At 45.9% G+C, this 24,601-nt stretch overlaps 1 protein-coding gene across 5 annotated transcripts; it reads left to right on the forward strand.

Annotated features, from left to right (window-relative positions):
• Positions 1-9,850: 9,850 nt before the first annotated feature.
• LOC140486129 (NACHT, LRR and PYD domains-containing protein 3-like) lies at positions 9,851-24,185 on the forward strand. Of its 5 annotated transcripts, none has more exons than XM_072584778.1 (7): positions 9,851-10,430; positions 12,357-12,517; positions 12,618-12,710; positions 17,684-19,403; positions 23,531-23,617; positions 23,749-23,916; positions 24,073-24,185. In XM_072584778.1, the coding sequence occupies exons 2-7, from the start codon at positions 12,388-12,390 to the stop codon at positions 24,152-24,154; spliced, it is 2,280 nt and encodes a 759-aa protein (XP_072440879.1). In that variant the 5' UTR covers positions 9,851-10,430; positions 12,357-12,387; the 3' UTR covers positions 24,155-24,185. The 5 variants fall into 5 exon arrangements, with proteins under 5 accessions (XP_072440879.1, XP_072440880.1, XP_072440881.1 ...); XM_072584779.1 differs by having other exon boundaries at positions 9,851-10,380; XM_072584781.1 differs by having other exon boundaries at positions 9,853-10,430; positions 12,357-12,434.
• The last annotated feature ends 416 nt before the right edge of the window (positions 24,186-24,601 follow it).

Below are 24,601 nucleotides of genomic sequence, written 5' to 3' on the forward strand. Positions count from 1 at the left end.
ATAGCAGGTTAGGTGAATTGGCCTTGCTAAATTGCCTGTAGTGTTAGGTGAAGGGGTAAATGTAGGGGAATGGGTCTGGGTGGGTTGCGCTTCGGTGGGTCGGTGTGGACTTGTTGGGCCGAAGGGCCTGTTTCCACACTGTAAGTAATCTAATCTAATATCGCATGATATCCTAATATTAAATCTGACTGATTTCAACCTTGCTTATTGTAGCCAATCAGGTGGAGCCAGTGTATAGACTCTCCCCTCCCAGACATGCTCAAACGTTTAAGCAGATACAGCTCTCTCCTCAAATTGCAAAGACTTCCTCTCCTTCCTTTAAATCATGACGTGGAGGAGCCAGTGTTGGACTGGGATGTACAAGGTTAAAAATCACACAACACCAGGTTATAGTACAACAGGTTTAATTGGAAGCTCTAGATTTCGGAGCGCTGCTCCTTCATCAGGTGGTTGTCCTTTAATCAATAAGACATTGACTTAAATAAAAGCAAATTACTGCGGATGCTGGAATCCGAAACCAAAAGAGAAAGTGCTGGAAAATCTCAGCAGGTCTGGCAGCATCTGTAAGGAGAGAAAAGAGCTGACTATCCCTTTGTCAAAGGTTCAGTTAGACTCGAAACGTCAGCTCTTTTCTCTCCTTACAGATGCTGCCAGACCTGCTGAGATTTTCCAAGACATTGAATAAGATGGTCTATCTATACAAACGGCAATCCCTGCAATGTCATTACTTCAGCTGCTTCAAAGCAGACCGTCTAATGAAAACTGTTTAATTACCAAAGTGGACACAGTCAGTGAGAGTGTGACAGATACTAGTTTTGGGGTGGTGATCGCACTGCAGTTTCAGTCAGAAAGATGGGTGACTACTATGAGAGATAGTGCAGGTGTTTCCTGTGGCTATCCCTCTCAAAGAAGGACTCATGTCCGAAACGTCGATTCTCCTGCTCCTTGGATGCTGCCTGACCTGCTGCACTTTTCCAGCAACACATTTTCAGCTCTGATCTCCAGCATCTGCAGTCCTCACTTTATCCTTCTCAAAGACAATTATACAGTTTTGGATTCTGTTGGGGAATAGCCTCTCAAGAGAAAATAGCAGCATCAGCCAGGTCTTTGGCACCACAATTGGCTTTACTTTAACGCAGGATATGGCAAAGTCCAAGCAAGCAATTGTGATAGGGGCTGTCTAGTCAGGGGCACAGACAGGCATTTCCGCAGCGTGATTCCAGGATGCTTTGTTGCCTCCCTGGTCCAGGGTCAAGGATGTCTGAGAATGACTGCAGCACATTCTTAAAGGGGAATGTTGGCTGCCAGAGGTCGTTTTACACATCAGTACCAAACACAGAGGTAGAAGAAAAGGGATGAAGCCCTGCAAAGTGAATAGAGGGAGTTAGGCAGGAGGTTACAAATCAGGACCTCCAGTGTAATAATTTCTGGATTACTCCCAACGCCACATGCTAGTAAGAGTAGGAATAGATGACAGATGAATATATGGCTGAGGAGGTGCTGTAGGCAGCAGCGAATCAGATTTTTGGATCATTGGGTCTGATCTGGAGTCGAAGTGACCTGCACAAGATGGATGGGTTGTGGTAGGGAGACTTGCTCGGGAGGGGTTCAACTCATCTGGCAGGGAGGGGCCATCCTACGCAGTAGTGAGATGAGATAGAAGGTTGAGGCTGGTATAGAAGTTAAAGAGAACAAGTTAAATAGACAAGGCAGGCAAGAGCACAGCAGAAAACAAGCTAAGACTGATAAATTAAACTGCATTTATTTCAATGCAAGAGGCTAGACAGGTAAGGCAGATGAACTCAGGGCATGGAAGAGAGCATGGGACTGGGATATCATCGCTATTACAGAAATATGGCTGAGGGAAGGACAAGACTAGCAGCTCAATGTTCCGAGGTACATTCCAAGAATAGAAAGAGAGGCAAAAGAGGAGGTGGCCTGGTGTTTTGATTAGGGAAATCATCATGGTAGTCCTTAGAGAGGAACATTCCTGGGACACTATATGGCCAGTGAAGCTATATGGCGGGGTAGGCAGGGGGGAACTGAGAAATATGAAAGGGGTGATCACTGATGGAATTGTACAACAGATTCTGAGGGTCTAGTCAAGAGAAAGAAGGAGAAATATGTCAGGTACAGACAAATGGGATCAACTGATTGCTTGAGGAGTTCAGGGTGTGTAGAGGGAAATCAGGAGGGCAAAAAGGGGACAGGAGATAGCGTGGGCAGATAAGGTTAATGAGAATCCAAAGAGGTTCAACAAATATATTAGGGCAAAAGAGTAACTGGGGAAGGAACAGGTTCCCTTAAAAATCAAAGAAGCCATTTATCCATGGAGCCACTAAAGGATGGGTGGGATCCTAAACCACTATTTTGTGTCAATATTTACTGTAGTGAAGATCACAGAGGCTAGAGACAACTCAGGGAAATAAATAGCGATGTCTTGAAAAACATCTACATGTCTTGAAGAAGAGGTGCTGGAGATCTTAAAATGCATGAAGCTACATAAATCCCTGGGACCTGGTCAACTGGATCCCAGACATTGTGGGAAGCTAGGGAAGAAATTGTAGGGATCTTAGCAGAGATATCGGAATCATCGACAGCCATGGTCGAGGTGCCAGAAGACTGAAGGGTGGCTAATTTATACTACAATTAAGAAAGGCTGCAAGGAAAAGCCAGGGAACTACAAACTGGTGAGCCAGACATCAATAATGGAGAAGCTGTTGGAGTGGATTCTAACAGACAGGATCTACATGCATTTGGAAAGGTAAGGACTGATTAGGATAGTCAGCACGGCTTTGTGTGTGGGAATTGTGTCTCATAAACTTGATTGAGTTTTGTGAAGAGGTGACCAAGACGATAGATGAAGGCAGAGTGGTAGACATTGTCTACATTGAATTTAGCAAGGATTTTCACAAGGTTCTTACACAGTTAATGGTTAGGCCTTTGGAGGTATTATGCTACGGCCGTACAAGACATTGATAAGGCCACATCTGGAGTACTGTGTTCAATCCTAGTCGCCTTGTCTGAAGGATGTTATTAAACCCGAAAGGGTGCAAAAAGGATTCACAAGGATAGTACCAAGACGAGAGGGTTTGAGTTATAAGGAGAGGTTTGATAGGCTAGAACCTCTGTCCCTGGAGATTAGGAAGCTGAGGGTTTACCATATAGAGGTTATAAAGTCATAGATAAGGTGAACAGACAAGGTTTTTTTCCCATGGCACGGGAGTCCAGAACTAGAGGACACGGGATTAAGGAGAGGGGGAAAGATTTAAAAAGGACTTGACAACAAATGAGATGGTCAGTATGTGGAATGAGATGCCAGAGGAAGTGGTAGAGAAAAGTACAATTACAACATTTAAAATACATTTGGACAGTTACATGGTTAGGAAAGGTTTAGAGGGATATAGGCCAAACATGGGCAAGTGGGACTAGCTCAGTTTCGGAAATCTGGGTGGCATGGATAAGTTAGGACAAAGAATCTATTTCCATGCTGCATGACTCTATGTTGCCAGACCTGCAAATCTTCGAGCTCTGCAGTTCTTTAGTTTAAGTAGAGCTGATGTTGCTCCACCAAAGGAGATATCAGTTGATTAAAAAAATCATTCATAGAGGCAAATATATAGGTAGCCTTTCAGAATGGAGGCCTGTGACCAGTGGTGTGCCACAAGGATCAGTGCTGGGTCCACTGCAGTTCACTATTTATACAAATGATTTTGAAGTAAGTTTGCAGATGACACCACAGTTGGAGGTGTAGTGGGCAGTGAAGAAAGTTACCTCAGATTACAACGGGATCTTGATCAGATGGAGCCAATGGGCTGAGGAGTGGCAGATGGATAATTTAGATAGATGTGAGGTGCTGCATTTTGGGAAAGCAAATCTTAGCAAGAATTATGCACTTAATTGTAAGGTTATAGAGAATGTTGTTGAACAAAGAGACCTTGGAGAACAGGTTCATAGCTCCTTGAAAGTAGAGTTGCAGATGGCTAGGATAGTGAAGAAGGCATTTGGTATGCTTTCCTTTACTGGTCAGAGTATTGAGTACAGGTGTTGGGAGGTCATATTGCAGCTGTACAGGTCATTGGTTAGGTCACTTTTGGAATATTGCATGCAATTTCGGTCTCCTTCCTTGGAATGAACGGCACTGTTCACCTCCATCGACAAAACACTAGCCAAAGAAACAATAGCCAACTTGCTGGACAGACATAACAGACAACAGGACATTGACTGGATTAGTGGTGCTGGAAGAGCACAGCAGTTCAGGCAGCATCCAACGAGCAGCGAAATCAACGTTTCGGGCAAAAGCCCTTCATCAGGACATTGAACCTATCAACAAAGGCGGCATACTTAAACTACTGGACTTGTGCCTCACAACACACTTCACATTCAATAACCAAATATATGAACAAATCAACGGAACACCCATGGGCTCACCGATCTCTGGACTCATAGCAGAAGCAGTAATGCAAAGGTTAGAACAAAGAGTCTTACCACAACTTCAACCCAAACTCTGGGTCAGATACGTGGATGACACCTTTGTAATAATTAAAAACACAGAAATAGAGAACACACACCAGATCATCAACGCCACACTCACAGGAATCCGATTCACTAGAGAGGAAGAAAAGGACAACCAACTCCCATTCCTAGACGTGATGGTACAGAAAACACCGAACGGAGAATTCACCACAAAGGTTTACAGGAAAGCCACACACACAGACCAAGTCCTAAACTATGAAAGCAACCACCCCAACACACACAAACGAAGTTGCATCAGGACACTATTCAAAAGGGCCACAACACATTGCAGCACACCAGAACTATAAAAAGAGGAAGAGGAACACCTATACAAAGTATTCGCCAAAAACGGATACCCTCGCAATTTCATCAACAGATGCCTAAGGGAGAGACAACGGAACGAGGACATGCCGCAACCCAAAGGACTAGCCACACTACCATACATCAGGAGCATTTCTGAACTGGCAGCCAGACTACTGCGACCACTAGGACTCATAACAGCACACAAACCAACAGCCACGCTCAGACAACTCACCAGAACAAAGGACCCGATACCCAACATGAGCAAAACTAATGTAGTGTACAAAATCCCATGCAAAGGCTGCACAAAACACTACATCGGACAAACAGGAAGACAGTTAACGATCCGTTATACACGAACACCAACTAGCCACGAAACGACACGACCAGATATCCTTAGTAGCCACACACACAGACGACAAGCAACATGAATTCGACTGGGACAACACTACCATTATAGGGCAAGCCAAACAGAGAACAGCCAGGGAATTCCTAGAGGCATGGCACTCATCCACAGACTCTATCAACAAACACATCGACATGGACCCAATATACCGGCCACGACAGTGGACAGCTCGAACTGACAACCGGAAGCGGCAGAGACAGGCCACTATAAATGCCGGAGGAAACAGCACAGAAGCACTTCACAGGAGGCTCCCAAGCACTGAGGATGTCACCTAGACAGGAGACGAAACGTTTGCGAGACAAATTCCCAGCTCGGCGAACAGAACCACAACAACTTGTGAAGTTCTCAGAAAGGGTCACCCGACGAAATGTTAACTCTGATTTGGGCTTTTGCCTGAAACATCCATTCTCCTGCTCCTCGGATGCTGCCTGACCTGCTGTGCTTTTCCAGCACTACTCTCATCTTGACTCTCATCTCCCACAGGGTAACAACAATGACTGCAGATGCTGGAAACCAGAGTCTAGATGAGAGTGGTGCTGGAAAAGCACAGCAGTTCAGGCAGCATCCAAGGTGGTCTGATGAAGGGCTTTTGCCCGAAACGTCGATTTTCCCGCTCTTCGGATGCTGCCTGAACTGCTGTGCTTTTCCAGCACTACTCTCATCTAGACTCTCATCTCCAGCATCTGCACTTTCGCCTTTCTGTTCATACAGCTTTCCCACCAACTTTGGTTTTTGTTTCTGATTTACAGCATCCGCAGTTCTTAAAATTTGTGAAGAGTTTTCTTCAAACAAAACAGCAAAAAGGAGGAACTGTTAGACTGAGGAGATGCTGTTAGACTGAGGAGATGCTGCAGTAATTATGGAGAAGAGGAAACTCCAGGTAACAGTTCAGGAAGCGAGTATCAAAAATCCATTTTCTGATTTTTCTAATTCTTTCTTGCCAATGGAATTACTTATGTTTTTCATTATGAAAACCTATTTCACTCTGAATTCCTTTATCAATTAGGGGATCATAATTCTGCTTTCTGATGTTTCCATTTTGTTTACCAGTGGAAACACATTGTTCTTTATTATGAAAATTGATTTCACTTTCAGCTCCTTTGTCCAATCACCATTTCATTGTTTGGGTAAACGTGTCAATTTCTGTAGACTCTTCATATCAGTGAAGTATTTTTCATTGTTCTTGGCTTGTGGAGCATAACATATAGGAGCAGCTCACTGAGTCTGCTCTGCCATTCAATCATGGCTGGTATGCTTCTTAACCCCATTCTCCCGCCTTCTCTCCATAATCCTTTAATCCCCTTACCAGTAAAGATCTTACCTATCTGAGTATTATATACCCTTAATGACTTGGCCTCCACAGCTCTCTGCGGCAATGAGTTCCTCAGATTTACCACCCTCTGGTTGAAGAAATTCCTAATTATTTCATTTCTAAAGAGTCGTTCCCTTCACTCTGAGGCTGTGCCTCCCAGATCCTAGTCACTAGTGAAAAAGTCTGCTTCACATCAACTCTACCCAGGCCTCTCAGTATTCTGTACATTTCAATGAAATCTCCTCTCATCCTTCTAACCTCCAACATGTACAGATCCAAAGTTCTCAATCATTTCTTGTCCGACAAGCCCATTATCCTCAGAATCATTTTTGTGAATGTTCTCTGGACTCCCTCCAAGGCCAGCACATGCTTCCTTAGACATGGGATCCTAAACTACTCACAATATTCCAAATGTGGTCAGACCAGAGCCTTATCCAGCCTCAGCCGTACATCCCCTGCTCTTGTACTGAAGTTATCTCAAAATGAATGTCAGCTGAGGACTGCACACTGAGGAAGTCAATCCGGGCGTTCCCCAGCAGGAAACTCTGGATGAATCAGGACACACAGAACCTGCTAAAAACCAGGCAAGGCCTTCAGATCAGGAGACCCATTCAAATATAAAGAATCTAAGTATGACCTTCGCAGAGCCATTAAGACAGCCAAGAACCAATACCGATCCAAATTAAAGACCCAGAACCAACACCCAGCAACTATGGCAAGGACTGAAGAACATCACAGGTTCTAAAAAGAGACAGTGCAAGATAGCAGGTGGTGACATATCCCTCCCAGATCATCTCAACGGCTTCTATACTCGCATTGAGCAGAATTTCGGCAGAGAGGTAACACCTATTCTGACAAGTCCTGACAAACCTATCCCGACAGTCATTGCATCAGAGGTCAGATCAATTTTCCTTCGTGTGAATCCAAGGAAAGTGATGGGACCAGATGGAGTACCAGGCCGTGCACTCAGAGCATGTGCAGATCAACTGGCAGAGGTCTTCTCGGACATCTCCAACCTCTCCCTGCAGCAGGCCACTGTCCCTGCCTGTTTCAAGAGGGTCAACATCATCCCTGTGCCTAAGAAGGTTCATGCAGCATGTCTCAATGACTACCACCCAGTGGCGCTAACTTCGGTGGTCATGAAGTGCTTTGAAAGGCTGGTCATGGCATTAATCAACTCCAGCCTCCCCACTACTCTTGACCCACTCCAATTTGCCTATCAGACCAACAGATCCACGTCAGATGCCCTATTAGTTGCCCTTCACTCCTCCCTAAGCTGTTCTTGGTGTCAAGATGTCCATGTCAGAATCCTTCTCATTGACTAAGTTCAGCCTTCAACACTATTATCCCCTTGAGACTGATTACTAAACTTAGTGACCTCAGACTAAGCCCCACTCTCTGCAACTGGATCCTCAGTTTCCTGACCCACAGGCCATAATGGGACAATATTTCATCCTCACTAACACGCAACACTGGAGCCCCCCAGGGGTGCGTACTCAGTGCCCTATGGTACTCACTGTATACCCATAACTGCATGGCCAAATACCAGATAATGCCATTTACAAGTTCGCTGATGATACTGCCATAGTCAGTCGAATCTTAGAACAGATTACAGATGGGAGGTGGAAGACCTGGAAAAATGGTGCACTGAGAACAACTTAGCTCTCAATGTCGGCAAAACCAAGGAGCTCATTATTGACTTTCAGCGGGATGTTACTCATGTCCCCTACACATTAACAGCACAGAGATGGAACAAGTGGAGAGTGTCAAGCTCCTGGAGTGGTCATCCACAACAAGCTTTCTTGGACTCTCCATGTGGACACACTGGTTACAAAGGCCCAACAACGTCTCTTCTACCTCAGGCAGCTGAAGAAATTTGGCATAACGGCAAATACCCTTGCCAACCTATATAGGTGTGCCATCGAGAGCATTCTGTCTGAATGTATCACTACCTGATATGGCAACTATACCATTCATGATTGGAGACGGTTACAGGGAGCGGTGAACTCGGCCTGAACAATCACAAAGGCCAACCTCCCATCTATAGAATCCATCTACCAGGCCTGCTGTCAAGGAAAAGGCAGCCAGTATTCTCAAAGATCCATCCATCCTGGCAATGTTTTTCTACAACCTTTGCCATTGGGGAGAAGGTACAGAAGGCTGAACACACACACACACACACACACACACCAGCCGGTTTCGTAACAGTTTCTACCCAACTGCTGTTAGAATACTAAAAGGACTCACAAACTCTTTACATTTGCCTGTACCTGTGTTTTTGTTTTTGCCACTCTATACCTATTATTTCTTATCTATTGTTAGAAACGAAAATCGCTTCTTAATAATCGCTCTAGACAAATTCAGGAAAACAAAGTTTTATTAGCAAGTCTGCAGAGTTGGGCACCCTTCTGAGAAAAAGGCGCACCGAGTTTCTCATTATATACAGCACAAGTCCCTCCCCTCTTTGGCTCTAAAGAGTCACGAGGTTCACATTCTAAACCGTCAGTATTTTCCCATTTTGCACCCTTGTCACAAAGTCTGCAGCAGATGTCTCCCGAGTTGTTTTTCTACCCTGTAGTCTTATCAGTCAAGGAATTATTCTTCTCTGTCTGTGTTAGTGGTCCTATCAATCAAGGACTTGTTTTACTACTCGTGGTCTTATCAATCTATAGCAGATGTCTCTCGAGTTGTTTTTCTACCCTGTAGTCTTATCGGTCAAGGACTTATTCTCTGTCTGTGTTAGTGGTCTCATCAATCAAGGACTTGTTTTTTTTACTCTGCTCACAAAATGTCAGCATTTGCACAATTTAGATTATCCCACTTTTGAGTGTACAAAATGTTCTTACAAAAGAAGCATGTCTTGTCCTTTATTATAGAGAAGCATGTTTTACCCCACCCCTATAGCTCTATTCCCCTTAGTCTTTTAGGGTCATGCATATCTTAATTGTTTAAACCGAAATCGCCTCTCACATCTATGCTACTTAACTCTTGTCATCTGCCTGTATTGCTCGCAAGACAAAGCTTTTCACTGTGCCTTGGTACACATGACAATAAATAAATTCAGTTCAATTCACGAAGTTTGCAAGTTATATGAAAATTAGTGTAGTAAGTAACAGGGACAAAAGCCTTAGACTACAGAGCTGTGACAACTGGAATTTCATTCTGAAACATGAGATTCACTGCCTGAAAAGAGTGAGGGGGTGGTGGGGGAGGTGGAGAGAGGCGTGAACTATCTGAACCATTTGAGAAATTTAGAGATTAACCATAGAAAGCTACAGGTCAAGTGCTGGAAAATGGGATTCAAGAATAGACAGATATTAGATAACTGGCACAAATGTGATTGGGCAATGGTCACTTTTCTGTGCTGTAAAAAGAAATTCCATGACTCCATCTCCCACTTTCTAAAAACGCAGTCAATCTCTTTGTCCTTCTCTCCCTCTCTCTAGGTCCCGCCCCGATTCTCTGGACTCCACTGAATTCTCAACGAAAGGAACTGTGGACCTTGGAAATCAGAAGAAAAGTAAGAAATTGCAGGAAAGTATCATCGTGCCCATGCAGTGACCCTTCCACTGAACCTTTTCCATGAACGCACCCCACTTCCCTTATTCCAACCTCAAACTAATCCCCGCCCCATTCCTACAAAGCTGACCAATCGGATCATAAGAACTCCAGCAGCCGTTGCCTTTCTAGCCTCCCATTGGCTAGAGCGGAAGAATTGACAGCCTCGCGATCGAATCGGACAGACCGGGATCGAAGCCCCGCCCCATAATAATGTAGCCATGTCGCCCACCCGGAAGCTGGTGTTTCTTGCAGTCGGAGGGAAGTTGCTGGATGTTTTGTGAAGACGGTGAGAAATGGGATTGATGTTCTTTCTGCTGGTGGAAGATTATAGTGAGGGTATGTAGTCATACTGTAATGTTACTACAAGTACAGATTGTTTCGGGAAGTCCAACTGGGGATGCAGTTGGAGCCAGTGAGATCAGACACGATGTGACCCTGGGGGGAGGGGGGTGTTGGAGCCAGTGAGATCAGACACTGTGTGATCCTGGGGGGAGGGGGGTGTTAGAGCCAGTGAGATCAGACACTGTGTGACCTTGGGGGAGGGGGGGGTATTGGAGCCAGTGAGATCAGACACTGTGTGACCTTGGGGGAGGGGGGTATTGGAGCCAGTGAGATCAGACACTGTGTGACCTTGGGGGAGGGGGGTATTGGAATCAGTGAGATCAGACACTGTGTGACCTTGGGGGAGGGGGGTATTGGAATCAGTGAGATCAGACACTGTGTGACCCTGGGATGGGGATGCAGTTGGAGCCAGTGAGATCAGACACTGTGTGACCCTGGGGGGAGGGGGGTATTGGAATCAGTGAGATCAGACACTGTGTGACCCTGGGATGGGGACGCAATTGGAGCCAGTGAGATCAGACACAGTGTGACCCTAGGGGGGAGGGGGGGTGTTGGAGCCAGTGAGATCAGACACTGTGTGACCCTGGGGGAAGGTGGGGGGGACTGTTGGAGCCAGTGAGATCAGACACTGTGTGACCCTGGGGGGGAGCGGGCTATTGGAGCCAGTGAGATCAGACACTGTGTGACCCTGGGGGGAGGGGGGTATTGGAGCCAGTGAGATCAGACACTGTGTGATCCTGGGGGGAGGGGGGTGTTAGAGCCAGTGAGATCAGACACTGTGTGACCTTGGGGGAGGGGGGGGTATTGGAGCCAGTGAGATCAGACACTGTGTGACCTTGGGGGAGGGGGGTATTGGAGCCAGTGAGATCAGACACTGTGTGACCTTGGGGGAGGGGGGTATTGGAATCAGTGAGATCAGACACTGTGTGACCTTGGGGGAGGGGGGTATTGGAATCAGTGAGATCAGACACTGTGTGACCCTGGGATGGGGATGCAGTTGGAGCCAGTGAGATCAGACACTGTGTGACCCTGGGGGGAGGGGGGTATTGGAGCCAGTGAGATCAGACACTGTGTGACCTTGGGGGAGGGGGGTATTGGAATCAGTGAGATCAGACACTGTGTGACCCTGGGATGGGGACGCAATTGGAGCCAGTGAGATCAGACACAGTGTGACCCTAGGGGGGAGGGGGGGTGTTGGAGCCAGTGAGATCAGACACTGTGTGACCCTGGGGGAAGGTGGGGGGGACTGTTGGAGCCAGTGAGATCAGACACTGTGTGACCCTGGGGGGGAGCGGGCTATTGGAGCCAGTGAGATCAGACACTGTGTGACCCTGTGGGGAGTGGGGAGGGGGGTGTTGGAGCCAGTGAGATCAGACACTGTGTGACCCTGGGGGGAGGGAGGTGCAGATGGAGCCAGTGAGATCAGACAGTGTGTGACCCTGAGGGGAGGGGGGTATTGGAGCCAGTGAGATCAGACACTGTGTGACCCTGGGGGGAGGGAGGTGCAGATGGAGCCAGTGAGATCAGACACTGTGTGACACTGAGGGGGGAAGGAGGGTGTTGGAGCCAGTGAGATCAGACACTGTGTGACCCTGTGGGGAGGGGGGTGTTGGAGCCAGTGAGATCAGACACTGTGTGACCCTGGGGGGAGGGAGGTGCAGATGGAGCCAGTGAGATTAGACACTGTGTGACCCTGAGGGGAGGGGGGGGGGGTGCAGTGGGAGCCAATGAGATCAGACACTGTGTGACCCTGGGGGGAGGGAGGTGCAGATGGAGCCAGTGAGATTAGACACTGTGTGACCCTGGAGGGAGGGGGGGGGGGTGCAGTGGGAGCCAATGAGATCAGACACTGTGTGACCTGGGAAGCCAGTCTCCATCAGATGCCTCATGTGTAGTTTAATGTCTGTCATTTTGTTACAGCTGCTAAAGTTGTGCAACTTTTTCACACTGGATGGTGTGTACTGTATATGGAATGAGCTGCCAGAGGATGCAGGAGAGGTGGGTACAAATTACAACACTTAAAAGACATTTGGACAAGCACATGGATGGGAAAGGTTTACAAGGATATAGACCAAATGCTGGCAAGTGGGAAATGTTCAATTCCAGAGCTAACAGCAGTTGCATTGACATGGAGGAAGGTTTAATGGGCAATGTAATGTTTTCAAATTTTTTTTGTTTCAGAGCATTATTATTTGGGAAGGTGTAACATCACCATGGCTGAAGATTTGAACAGGAGAGAAAATTTGATATCTTCAAGAGTGGAAATGGACACAGGTATTTTCATAGAATCCTTTTGAAATAGCATTTCTGTCCTGTAAAAAGCTTCTGATCTCAAGCAACAACTTTACGTAGGAAGCGGGAACAGGCTAGGGGCTGAGCAGGATGAGGAGAATGTCCATTTGGTGACCCAGTGGCCAGAATGAGGCTTACCAAGGTGTTTTAGTCATGATTTATCAACCTGTTTGAAAATCCTCCAACACACCTCTGCGGCCATCACAGTCTGGGGTGACATTCAAACATGGGCCTTGTGACCCAGAAGCAGAGACACTGCCCCCTGTGCCACTAGAGCCCAGGACTAAATTATTTTTTACTCATCAGTCTGTTCCCACGGTGTCCTAAACAGCCTGTGACAGTCATTCCAAATACAGGTGGAAGGTTCTGGTCAGAGCAGTTTCTCACCAGTGAGCCTAGCAGCAGCAGCAAGTATGGGACAGGAACGGCCTTAGATTGGAAAAACACCAAGCCTCCATAAACCTCCCTAACATCATTCAGCCTGAGGCCTAAATACTAGGAGCAGCAGCAGTTGAAGCTGCAGGGCATGAGAGGTGAGAGAGGGACGATTGCAAGGATGCCAGCTAGGTGGGTGAAGGAAAGAAGCTGGCATTTGGTGGGCAGGGGCAGGTGGAGGCTGCAAGGTAGTGAGTTATTGAGAGCCACTCTCCATGTACAGACATTAGCCCTCTGATGGACAGCAGTGAATATGGTGGAGTAGGCCTCCTGAGTCACCAGACACCTCGATTGTTGTATTGTTGTAGAGACTTGAGCATTGGAATAGGAGTGAGAATGGTGGGAGGCAGGAAAGTTCAGGAGTCACAGAGTAATTGAGAATTTCCAAGTTATTATAAGTTAGCTTTGAATGTTCATGACAAAGTTTCTGTCTAGTTAAGATGTGTACAGCGGAAAAATGTATGATCTGTGCCAGTTGAATGTGGTTTACCATCTCAGACCTGACAGCTAGATGGTGCAGTGTGTATTGATCTGTGTAGTTTGTGGCAATGGTCTGTTCAAATGTTCGGTAGCTCTTCCTCTTGGTGTTTCTCCATCTTCTTAATCTTTTTGCACAATGGCTCAGTGGTAGGCATTGCTGCCTCACAGGGCCAGGGACTCAAGTTCAATTCCAGCCTCGGGTGACTCTCTGTCTGTGTGGAGTTTGCACGTTCTCCCTGTTTCTGCGTGGGTTTCCTCCGGGTGCCCTGGTTTCCTCCCACAGTCCAAAGACGTGCGGGTTAGGTGAATTGGCCGTGCTAAATTGACCATCCAGTTCAGAGGCTTGGTGCATTAGTCAGGGGTAAATGTGGAGGAGTAGAAGTAGGCGAATGCTACTCTTTGGAGGGTCGGTGTGGACTTGTTGGGCCAAATGGCCTGTTTCTACACTGTTGTGGAAGCTATGATTCGATGATTTTTGACCTCTAAAGAAAGCAACTGCTTGATGAGGATTGCTCCTGGTTGCCAAACACTAATTTGACCGAGCACCAGTGAAGGCACAACAACCTAGTTCCGAGTCTTCATGGCGTGTGACTTGGAGAGGATCTTGCAGGTGGTTCCTTGTCTCTGATGTCTTTGTCCCTCACGATGATAGAGGTTGCAGGTCTAGAAGGTGTGGTCTAAGGAGCTTTGATGAATTACTGCAATGATTCTTGTTGTTGGCGCACCAGTGGCTAGTGGTGAAGGGAGTAAATGTTGAAGATTGATGGGATGCAAAATGGGAACCTGATTTGACCTGTCAGGTGTCAAATCTTTTCAGTGTTACTCCTCCAGGCTATTTGGAGATAATTGTGCCTTGGAGGTGGTGGATAGGCTTTGAGCATGGTTTGATCCTTGGGCTTGGTTGTATTGGTCAGGTGGAGGATATGTCAAGGAAAGATATGCAGCAGTCCCGATTCCTCGTCAGCATATGAAGCATAACAGAGAATGACTAAAAGGTTAATCAGAACAAATAAGTTAGAGCATTACAGGAAGCTGGGTGAAAATGTCATACAGGTAGCAAGAGTTTCTGTAAGTATCTATGAATGAAAAGATTAAATAAAGAGTTAGGTCTCTTGCATTGAAATAAATGCAGTTTCATTTATCAGTCCTCCCTGGTTTCCTGCTTTGTCCCTGCCTGTCCTGACTGTTTGACTTGCTCCTTTTCCCAACTGTACCAGTCTCAGACTAATCTTTTTCCTCACTATCTCCCTGGGTTCCACCCCCTCACTTATTCGTTTAAATCCTCCAAAACAGCTCTAACAAATCTGCCTGCCAATATATTCGTCCCCTTCCAATTCCAGTGCAATCCGTCCTTGTTATACAGGTCACTCCGAGCCCAGAAGAGATTCCAATGATTGAAAAATGTGAACCTTTCTCCCCATGTACCAGCTCCTCAGCCATGCATTCATCTGCCCTATCCTCCTATTTCTACGTTCACTAGCTCGTAGCACCGGGAGTAATCCAGATATTACTACCCTCGAGGACCTCCTTTTTAAATCCCTGCCTAACTTTCTTCATTTTCTCTTCAGAATCTCATTCCTTTCCCTCCCTATGTCATTAGTTCCAATGTGTACAATGACCTCCTGCTGGTCCCACTCCCCTTTGAGAACATTCTGTACCCTCTCCAAGATATCCTTCATCCTGGCACCCAGGAAGGCAACAACATTCTGATTCTCGCTGCTGGCCGCAGAAACATCTATCTGTGCCTCTGACTAGAGTCCCCTATCACAATCGATCGCTTGGAACTCTCATTACGTTAGAGTTAGTCTCGATACCAATAATTTGGCTGTTTGTGCTACATTCCATTGAGAGTCCATCACCCTCTATATTTTCCAAAAGAGCACACTTGTTTGAGATGGGGATAGCCCCAGGAGACTCCTGCACCACCTGCCTGCCCCTTTTCCCTTTCTTGGAGTTAATTGTATCTTTAGCTTTTCCCCCTTCCTGTAACTGCCATCCATCACATCCCCAGTTCCTGTAAACTGCGTATTGCCTCTAACTGCCGTTCCAACCGATCCATATGATCCGAAAGGATTCATAACCAGGCACACTTCCTGCTGACATAATCATCAGTAACATGGAAACTCTCCCTAATCTCCCACATCCAACAGGAAGAGCACATCACTCAACTGAAGGCCATCTTTGCTTCACAATCTACAGATCCAGAAAATAGCCCAGTCTTATAGCTCTCAAAACACTGCTCCAGTCTAACCTAATACTTAGTAATTTATGGTTTATATTTTTAAAATTTAACAGAGACAGATCTCAATAATAGATATAATCAAGAAAGAACACTTGTACTCAGTCTTGTAGATTTATAGGAGAAAGTGTCCTCAGATGCTGGAGATCAGAGCTGAAAATGTGTTGCTGGAAAAGCGCAGCAGGTCAGGCAGCATCCAAGGAGCAGGAGAATCGACGTTTCGGGCATAAGCCCTTCTTCAGGAATGAGGAAAGTGTGCCAAGCAGGCTAAGATAAAAGGTAGGGAGGAGGGACTTGGGGGAGGGGCGTTGGAAATGCAATAGGTGGAAGGAGGTTAAGGTGAGGGTGATAGGCCGGAGTGGGGGAGGGGGCGGAGAGGTCAGGAAGAAGATTGCAGGTTAGGAAGGTGGTGCTGAGTCCGAGGGTTGGGACTGAGACAAGGTCGGGGGAGGGGAAATGAGGAAACTCAAGAAATCTGAGTTCATCCCTTGTGGGTGGAGGGTTCCTAGGCGGAAGATGAGGCGCTCTTCCTCCAGCCATCGTGTTGCTATAGTCTGGCAATGGAGGAGTCCAAGGACCTGCATGTCCTTGGTGGAGTGGGAGGCGGAGTTGAAGTGTCGAGCCACGGGGTGGTTGGGTTGGTTGGTCCAGGTGTCCCAGAGGTGTTCTCTGAAATGTTCCGCAAGTAGGTGGCCTGTCTCCCCAATATAGAGGAGGCCACATCGGGTGCAGTGGATGCAGTAAATGATGTGTGTGGAGGTGCAGGTGAATTTGTGGCGGATATGGAAGGATCCCTTGGGGCCTTGGAGGGAAGTAAGGAGGGAGGTGTGGGCGCAAGTTTTGCATTTCTTGTGGTTGCAGGGGAAGGTGTCGGGAGTGGGGGTTGGGTTGGTGGGGGGTGTGGACCTGACAAGGGAGTCATGGAGGGAGTGGTCTTTTTGGAAAGCTAATAGGGGAGGGGAGGGAAATATATCCTTGGTGGTGGGGTCCGTTTGGAGGTGGTAGATTTATAGCAAGGTTACACTTAAAAGACTATGCACTTATCTGTTCCTGTGCTGTGGGGTCTCCCAAACAGGTTCCTCTAAGGCCAGCTGTGAATTCTGCTGTTTGGTATTTTTTCCTAGATGCACTCCGATGTCCAGCGATACTTGAACTTAAACAGCAAAGGCAATAACTATGCAGATTCACTGCTGTGTCAGACAGCACTGTAGGTTTCTTTTTCCGACCATGTGGTTGCTGCCTTTGTCTGTCTACCTCCTTCTAAAGTACCGTTGTTTTGATCTTTTTTCCCCTAAAGTTCCAAAACAGTGCAACAGCTTCTAAAACAGTAATTGCTGCTCCTGGAATTTGAGGAAGTCAGCTCCAACATCTAAAGTATCTCAAAAAAGGAGTAGCTGTTACAGCCACTATTTCTTTTCCTGTCCTCCATTTTGGCTTACCCAGAATCCTCCTTGAGGTGCTACAGCCAGGCGCAACACACTTTTTATTCTGGTTATCCCTTCTAATCTCCAGAGAAAAGAGAAGTCACATGTCACCACATTATAGTCCAACAAGTTTATTTGAAATCGCAGTCTTTCCTGGCAAAGGAGCAGTGCTCTGGAAGGTTGTGATTTTGAATCAACCTGTTGGACTATAACCTGGTGTCATCAGATTCAGTTGTTGCATGCAAGTTGACAGAAGTTGTAAACAATATTTGCAACAATTTATTCAATAGTAAATACTAAATCATGAAATGATGTTGAGAAATTGTTATAGTGACAGTACATCTAACATTGAGAACAGCTTTCTCTCTCTGTTCCAGTTCAGGGTGTTCAGCAGAAACACAAGGAGTTGCTCTGGGTACAAACTGAGAAACTGAAAGTGAATACAATTCTAATAAAGGAGAAGGTGAAGATTTTCCAGCTTGTTGATCAGTACACTGAGTTAACGCTCATCTCTAATGGACGAGGTCGGACAGTTGTAGAACATGAACTGCTGGCGCGAGGCCGACACTATGAGGAGTGCAGAGAGAAACATCTCCAAAGAAAAGTGGAAAAACTACAAACTGAGCAGTTGTTCCAGAGCAGTTTCTCCCAAAGAAATTCCACATCTGGGATTATGGTGGTAATGATTGGAGCCTCAGGGGTTGGGAAAACAACAATGGTGCAAAAGATTGTTTATGACTGGGCCATGGAGAAAATATACCCTCAATTTCAATTTGTTTTCAGTTTTAACTTCCGGGATTTGAACACTATTAACGAGAGAATAAACCTGAGGAAGCTGATACAGAGTCAGTATCCTTACTTTGGGGATGTTCTGGGAGAAGTCTGGAAAAACCCTGAGGGATTGCTGTTTATATTTGATGGTTTGGATGAATTCAAGGGCAAAATTGATTTTTCTGACAGTCGGGGAAATACAGAATCTCCATTCATGTGCACAGATCCTGAATGTTGGTGTGATGTGTCTGACATTGTGTACAGTTTAATCCAGCACAAGTTGCTCCCAGGATGTTCAGTGTTAGTAACCACTCGTCCCACTGAGTTACATTTATTGGAAAAGGCTGAGATCAGTGTCTGGACTGAAATCCTTGGATTTAGTGGTGAGGAACGGAAGGAATATTTCAACAAGTTTTTTGATGATCAGAAAGTGGCAGCAGCTGTTTTTAAGCACGTAGAAGAGAATGAGATCCTGTACACCATGTGTTACAACCCTTCGTTCTGCTGGATCCTCGGTCTGTCACTGGGTCCCTTTTTCACAGAAAAGGGCAGGAAACAGCAACAAGTTCCCAAGACCATCACCCAACTGTATTCCTACTATATTTATAACATTCTCGAACACCATGGCCGAGAGATTGAAGATCCCCGTGATGTGTTACTGAAGCTTGGTGAGATGGCCTTCACTGGAGTGTCTGAGAAGAAGATTGTGTTTCGAAATGGTGATTTAATCCAGTACAATCTACAACCGTCCCAGTTCCTGTCTGGGTTCCTGATGGAACATTTGGAGAGAGATGTTTCAGTCCAGAGTGTGGTTTACACCTTCCCACATCTCACCATCCAAGAGTTTGTAGCTGCACTTGCTCATTTCCTGTCTGCAGATCCTGAGGATATCCAGAGTCTTAGTGAGGAGGATGGTCGATTTGATATATTTCTCCGTTTTCTTGCTGGTCTCTCCTCTCCACGGGCAGCTAAACCCCTGCAGCGTTTTCTGGGTCAGTTTCCCCATCCAACAACCTGTCGAGCGATTGAGTGGGTGCAGCAGAAGGTTAAAAGTCAGATTGAAGACACAGCAAGTCCAAATGACAAAAAGAATATGTTGCACTACTTGTTTGAGACTCAGAATAAAGCACTGACTCAGATCGTACTCGGTTCTGCAGAAATCCTTACGTTCCGTGGGCTGGTCCTGAAACCAGTTGATTGTGCAGTCCTGTCTCACCTCATTGGATTATGTGATTTAATACAAGAACTTGATTTGCAATTCTGCAGCATTGAGTGTGCAGGCCTTCAGCAACTGATACCTACTCTTCACAAGTGTCAGGTGGTGAGGTAATTCTTCCTTATCTCAAACCGCTAAACAGATTGGCAAACGGTCACAGATTGTGCCATTTCTCCAGATGGAAAGGAAACAAATGATTCACTTAGTTCACAGAAATAGATCCAAAATCAATATAACTGATAATAAGATGACCAGTTTTTAGTTCAAGAACTGAAAATTTAAACTTGGATCTTCTGAACAAAGGATTTCACTGTTTGTGTGGGATTAGTCAACATATGTCATTTAAAGGATCTGATAATTTTACTGAAATTAATCATGGGCCAAATAGTAGTGTCTAGGTCATCAAAGATGTGTGATGCTGTTCTACCAAGGTCCTAGTGTACGGACCTTCATGGAAATTGCCTGGAAAGTCTTAAAATAGCAATTCCCCAGCTGGACTCTCTACAGATATCTCTGATTCTCTTCTAGGATCAGAGGTTTTGGACAGTTCTTTGCTGGGTAGATGCCCTGGAGATGTTAAGACCAGGTTAACCAGTAGCCCCTAATTATCGCTGACCATCCCCTCTCTTCAAACAGTCTGACTGAGGCCTAGCCCTTCACACCTGATCCAACCTTCAAACCAGCCTCCTGATCTGACTTTCCACTCAGCTACCTGGTCCACCTCACCCATGTTCTCCTACCTCCCTATTCACTCACCTATTCACTAGCAGTCAAAGACTGGGCCTTTAAATTTACCAGGAGAAAGTGAGGACTGCAGATACTGGAGATCAGAGCTGAAAATGTGTTGCTGGAAATGCGCAGCAGGTCAGGTAGCATCCAAGGAACAGGAGAATCGACGTTTCGGGCATGAGCCCTTCTTCCTGAAGAAGGGCTCATGCCCGAAGGGCTCATGCCCGAAACGTCGATTCTCCTGCTCCTTGGATGCTGCCTGACCTGCTGCGCTTTAAATTTACCAACTTAGCATCTGCCAAGTAGAGGAAAGGTGTCTATCTCCTCCTACCTCTGCCCCACCATTGTTCCCTGACGGAGACTGCACTGCACATTTCTTCGGAATCTGGGATTGGAAACTCCCAGAATAAATGGGTGGTGGTGTCGGCTTTTGAGAATTTCAAGCACTGCAGTAAATCACTTACACTGCTTGATTAGGGACAGCCAGCACGGATTTGTGAAGGGTAGGTCTTGCCTTACAAGTCTTATTGAATTCTTCGAGGACGTGACGAAGCATGTGGATGAGGGTAGAGCAGTGGATGTAGTGTACATGGATTTTAGTAAGGCATTTGATAAGGTTCCCCATGGTAGGCTTATGCGGAAAGTCAGGAGGCATGGGATAGAGGGAAATTTGGCCAATTGGATAGAAAACTGGCTAACCGGTCGAAGTCAGAGAGTGGTGGTAGATGGTAAATATTCAGCCTGGAGCCCAGTTACAAGTGGAGTTCCACAGGGATCAGTTCTGGGTCCTCTGCTGTTTGTAATTTTTATTAATGACTTGGATGAGGGAGTCAAAGGGTGGGTCAGTAAATTTGCAGATGATACGAAGATAGGTGGAGTTGTGGACAGTGAGGAGGGCATTTGTCGTTTGCAAAGGGACTTAGATATGATGCAGAGCTGGGCTGAGGAGTGGCAGATGGAGTTCAACCCTGCCAAGTGTGAGGTTGTCCATTTCGGAAGAACAAATAAGAATGCGGAATACAGGGTTAATGGTAGGGTTCTTAGTCAGGTGGAGGAACAGAGGGATCTTGGGGTCTATGTACATAGATCTTTGAAGGTTGCCACTCAGGTGGATAGAGTTTGTAAGAAGGCCTATGGTGTATTATTGTTCATTAGCAGAGGGATTGAATTCAAGAGTCGTGAAGTGATGTTGCAGCTGTACAGGACTTTGGTTAGGCCAGATTTGGAGTACTGTGTGCAGTTCTGGTCGCCTCACTTTAGGAAAGATGTGGAAGCTTTGGAGAGGGTGCAGAGAAGATTTACCAGGATGTTGCCTGGAATGGAGAATAGGTCGTACGAGGATAGGTTGAGAGTTCTCGGCCTTTTCTTGTTGGAACGGCGAAGGATGAGGGGTGACTTGATAGAGGTTTATAAGATGATCAGAGGAATAGATAGAGTAGACAGTCAGAAACTTTTTCCCCGGGTACAACAGAGTGTTACAAGGGGACATAAATTTAAGGTGAAGGGTGGAAGGTATAGGGGAGATGTCAGGGGTGGGTTCTTTACCCAGAGAGTGGTGGGGGCATGGAATGCGCTGCCCGTGGGAGTGGTATAGTCAGAATCATTGGCTATCTTTAAGCGGCATTTGGATAGGTACATGGATGGGTGCTTAATCTAGGATAGAAGTTCGGCACAACATTGTGGGCCGAAGGGCCTGTTCTGTGCTGTATTGTTCTATGTTCTATGTTCTACCTTTTGGAGCCGTTTGAAAGATTCAGGACCACATTTCTTGCTGTTGATCTCTGTCTGAAATTCCTCCAACTGTCAAATATGGATTGGAGTATGAACACTAAATATTCAGTGACAGGAAGCAAAGAGCAACTGCAGGATAGTGATCTACAACTGAGGGAACTTAGCCTGTCCCTCAGAGTGGTATTAGCTTAGCACACTGCATCAATGACAGCAAATACAGGTGACTAAAAGACATTTTGCTTGGGATTCCTGCTGCTTTGTCAAAAAATGTTGGAAGTGGGTGCCTTGCTCGTGATGTCAGTCAATTCTTTAATTAACTTGGAAACCAATATTATCTGAGAGAAAAGGTGTTGGTATAATAGTTTATTAGGTATTCTTGCTGTCGTGCAGAAATACACCAGTTAGGGCTCCTGAGTAAACCCAGAGCAATGAATCGAGGAATTCCGAATAATCCACGGGTCTGTGTGTGTCTTTGCTTTAGGGGGAGTTCCAAAAATTCCTCCAACTGTCAGGCCAGCCAAAATAAATATAGGGCTGAAAATGTGTTGCTGGAAAAGCGCAGCAGGTCAGGCAGCATCCAAGAAGCAGGAGAATCGACGTTTCGGGCATAAGCCCTTCTTCAGGAATGAGGAAAGTGTGTCCAGCAGGCTAAGATAAAAGGTAGGGAGGAGGGACTTGGGGGTGGGGCGTTGGGAATGCGATAAATGGAAGGAGATTAAGGTGAGGTTGATAGGCCGGAGTGGGGGTGGGGGCAGAGAGGTCAGGTAGAAGATTGCAGGTTAGGAAGGCGGTGTTGAGTTCGAGGAATTTGACTGAGACAAGGTGGGGGGAGGGGAAATGAGGAAACTGGAGAAATCTGAGTTCATCCCTTGTGGTTGGAAGGTTCTCCAGTTTCCTCATTTCCCCTCCCCCCCCCCACCTTGTCTCAGTCCCAACCCTCGAACTTAGCACCACCTTCCTAACCTGCAATCTTCTTCCTGACCTCTCCGCCCCCACCCCCTCTCCGGCCTATCACCCTCACCTTAACCTCCTTCCACCTATCACATTTCCAACGCCCCTCCCCCAAGTCCCTCCTCCCTACCTTTTATCTTAGCCTGCTGGACACACTTTCCTCATTCCTGAAGAAGGGCTCATGCCTGAAACGTCGATTCCCCTGTTCCTTGGATGCTGCCTGACCTGCGGCGCTTTTCCAGCAACACATTTTCAGCTCTGATCTCCAGCATCTGCAGTCCTCACTTTCTCCTCGAAAATAAATATAGGCCCAATTTAATAGAGAATCAACTCAAAAGACTCTATTTCCTTATAAATAATGCTGTAACATTTAAGAATTTTTAACATTCAGAATATCGATCCGAAAGTTTCTGAGGGATGGAGTTTGCAGCAGCTGCAGAAAAACACAAGCTCTGTTATTTAACTGGTGGGAAATCAGTCTTTGTCTAGAATTCCTGATATGAAGAGCCTGCAGTAGTGATACATGTTCCACAAACATGACCAGGTGTATCAGTGTGTGCCCACAGACTGATTCTGATGTTCAGAATGAAACCTGGTGGAGAAACACCGAAAGGATTGACACAGATGGTGATTTATTGACCAAGCACAAACGCTGACTGATCCAAGTGTATGTAGAGTGGGACAAGGTGCAATGCATTGTCAATTGGAGAAACTTTGAATATTCCATTTGCTGCGGTTTTTTCAGCAGTTCTGGGACATCTAAGAATAAAAATCAGATCCTGATTTGATTCAGCTTGTTTCTCGCCCTCTGTATGTTTCTGTTTAGACTGCGGGGCAATAAACTTGGAGATTCAGGAGTAAAACAGCTGGCTCTGGCTCTCGGGAAACCGGACTGTAAAATACAGAAAATTGAGTAAGTACTAAAATCTGAATTTGTGTACGTAAAGATGTGAATGTTGAACGGTGCGCATTGTTATCAGTATTGATTAAAATGAAATTAATCCGGACTCTTGTTATTTCGCTTTCCCGCTCTCTGACCCACAGTCTTTGGGATGTTGGTCTCACAGATTCTTGCGCTAAGGATCTCCTCTCTGCCATCAGTGTAAACCAGTCACTTATGTATCTGAACCTGGGATCAAACTCCTTCACATGCCAATCTGTCCCCACTCTCTGCCAACTCATACGGAAGTGCAGGAATCTGAAGCAAATCTGGTGAGTGTCTGTCTGAATGGTTCATACACAAAGCAGCATTTTAATGTCTTTGTCAGATTTGTTGGTGAAAGTTATTTAATTGTTTTTTGAAATAATAACTTCACTCCCTATTAGTTACATTGCTCAATCTGTTTATTTCATCTTCAATCATTTTAGGCTGGTGGAGAACTCCTTTGCATCACCCGGACAACTGAAGTCATTGCAGGATATGAGACCTGGGCTGAAAATTACAGTGTAAACATTTCCATTAATAAACATCACTCCTTTCATCCATTCTCGTCCCTCCCTTTAAATGGCTGTACTTGGGGTTGAAATCTTATTCTCTGTTTCCCAGCTTCCAGTTTGAGCTCAGTCAGGGTGTGAGTGAGTACTATGTTCAGTACCTTGGAACTATCCTACTGTTTCCCTCAGTGTGTCAGAAAGTTACATCAACGATTCAAGTAGACAGACCAAGAACAACTTTTTGGGAATTTCAGCTGATATTAAACTGTTAAGTTGAGCATGTTATTAAACTGGAAAGAGAGCAGAAAAAATTTACGAGAATGTTGCCTGGACTGAACAGACTGAGTTACGGGGAGAGGTTGAACAAGCGAGGACCTTTTTTTGTACAGTGTAGGAGACTGAGGACGGTACCTTTTTATAGAGGTACATACGACCATGAGAGGCATGGATATGATGAATGCAC

This window comes from Chiloscyllium punctatum, chromosome 15 (genome assembly GCF_047496795.1).
Source record: "Chiloscyllium punctatum isolate Juve2018m chromosome 15, sChiPun1.3, whole genome shotgun sequence".
Taxonomy (NCBI): domain Eukaryota; kingdom Metazoa; phylum Chordata; class Chondrichthyes; order Orectolobiformes; family Hemiscylliidae; genus Chiloscyllium; species Chiloscyllium punctatum.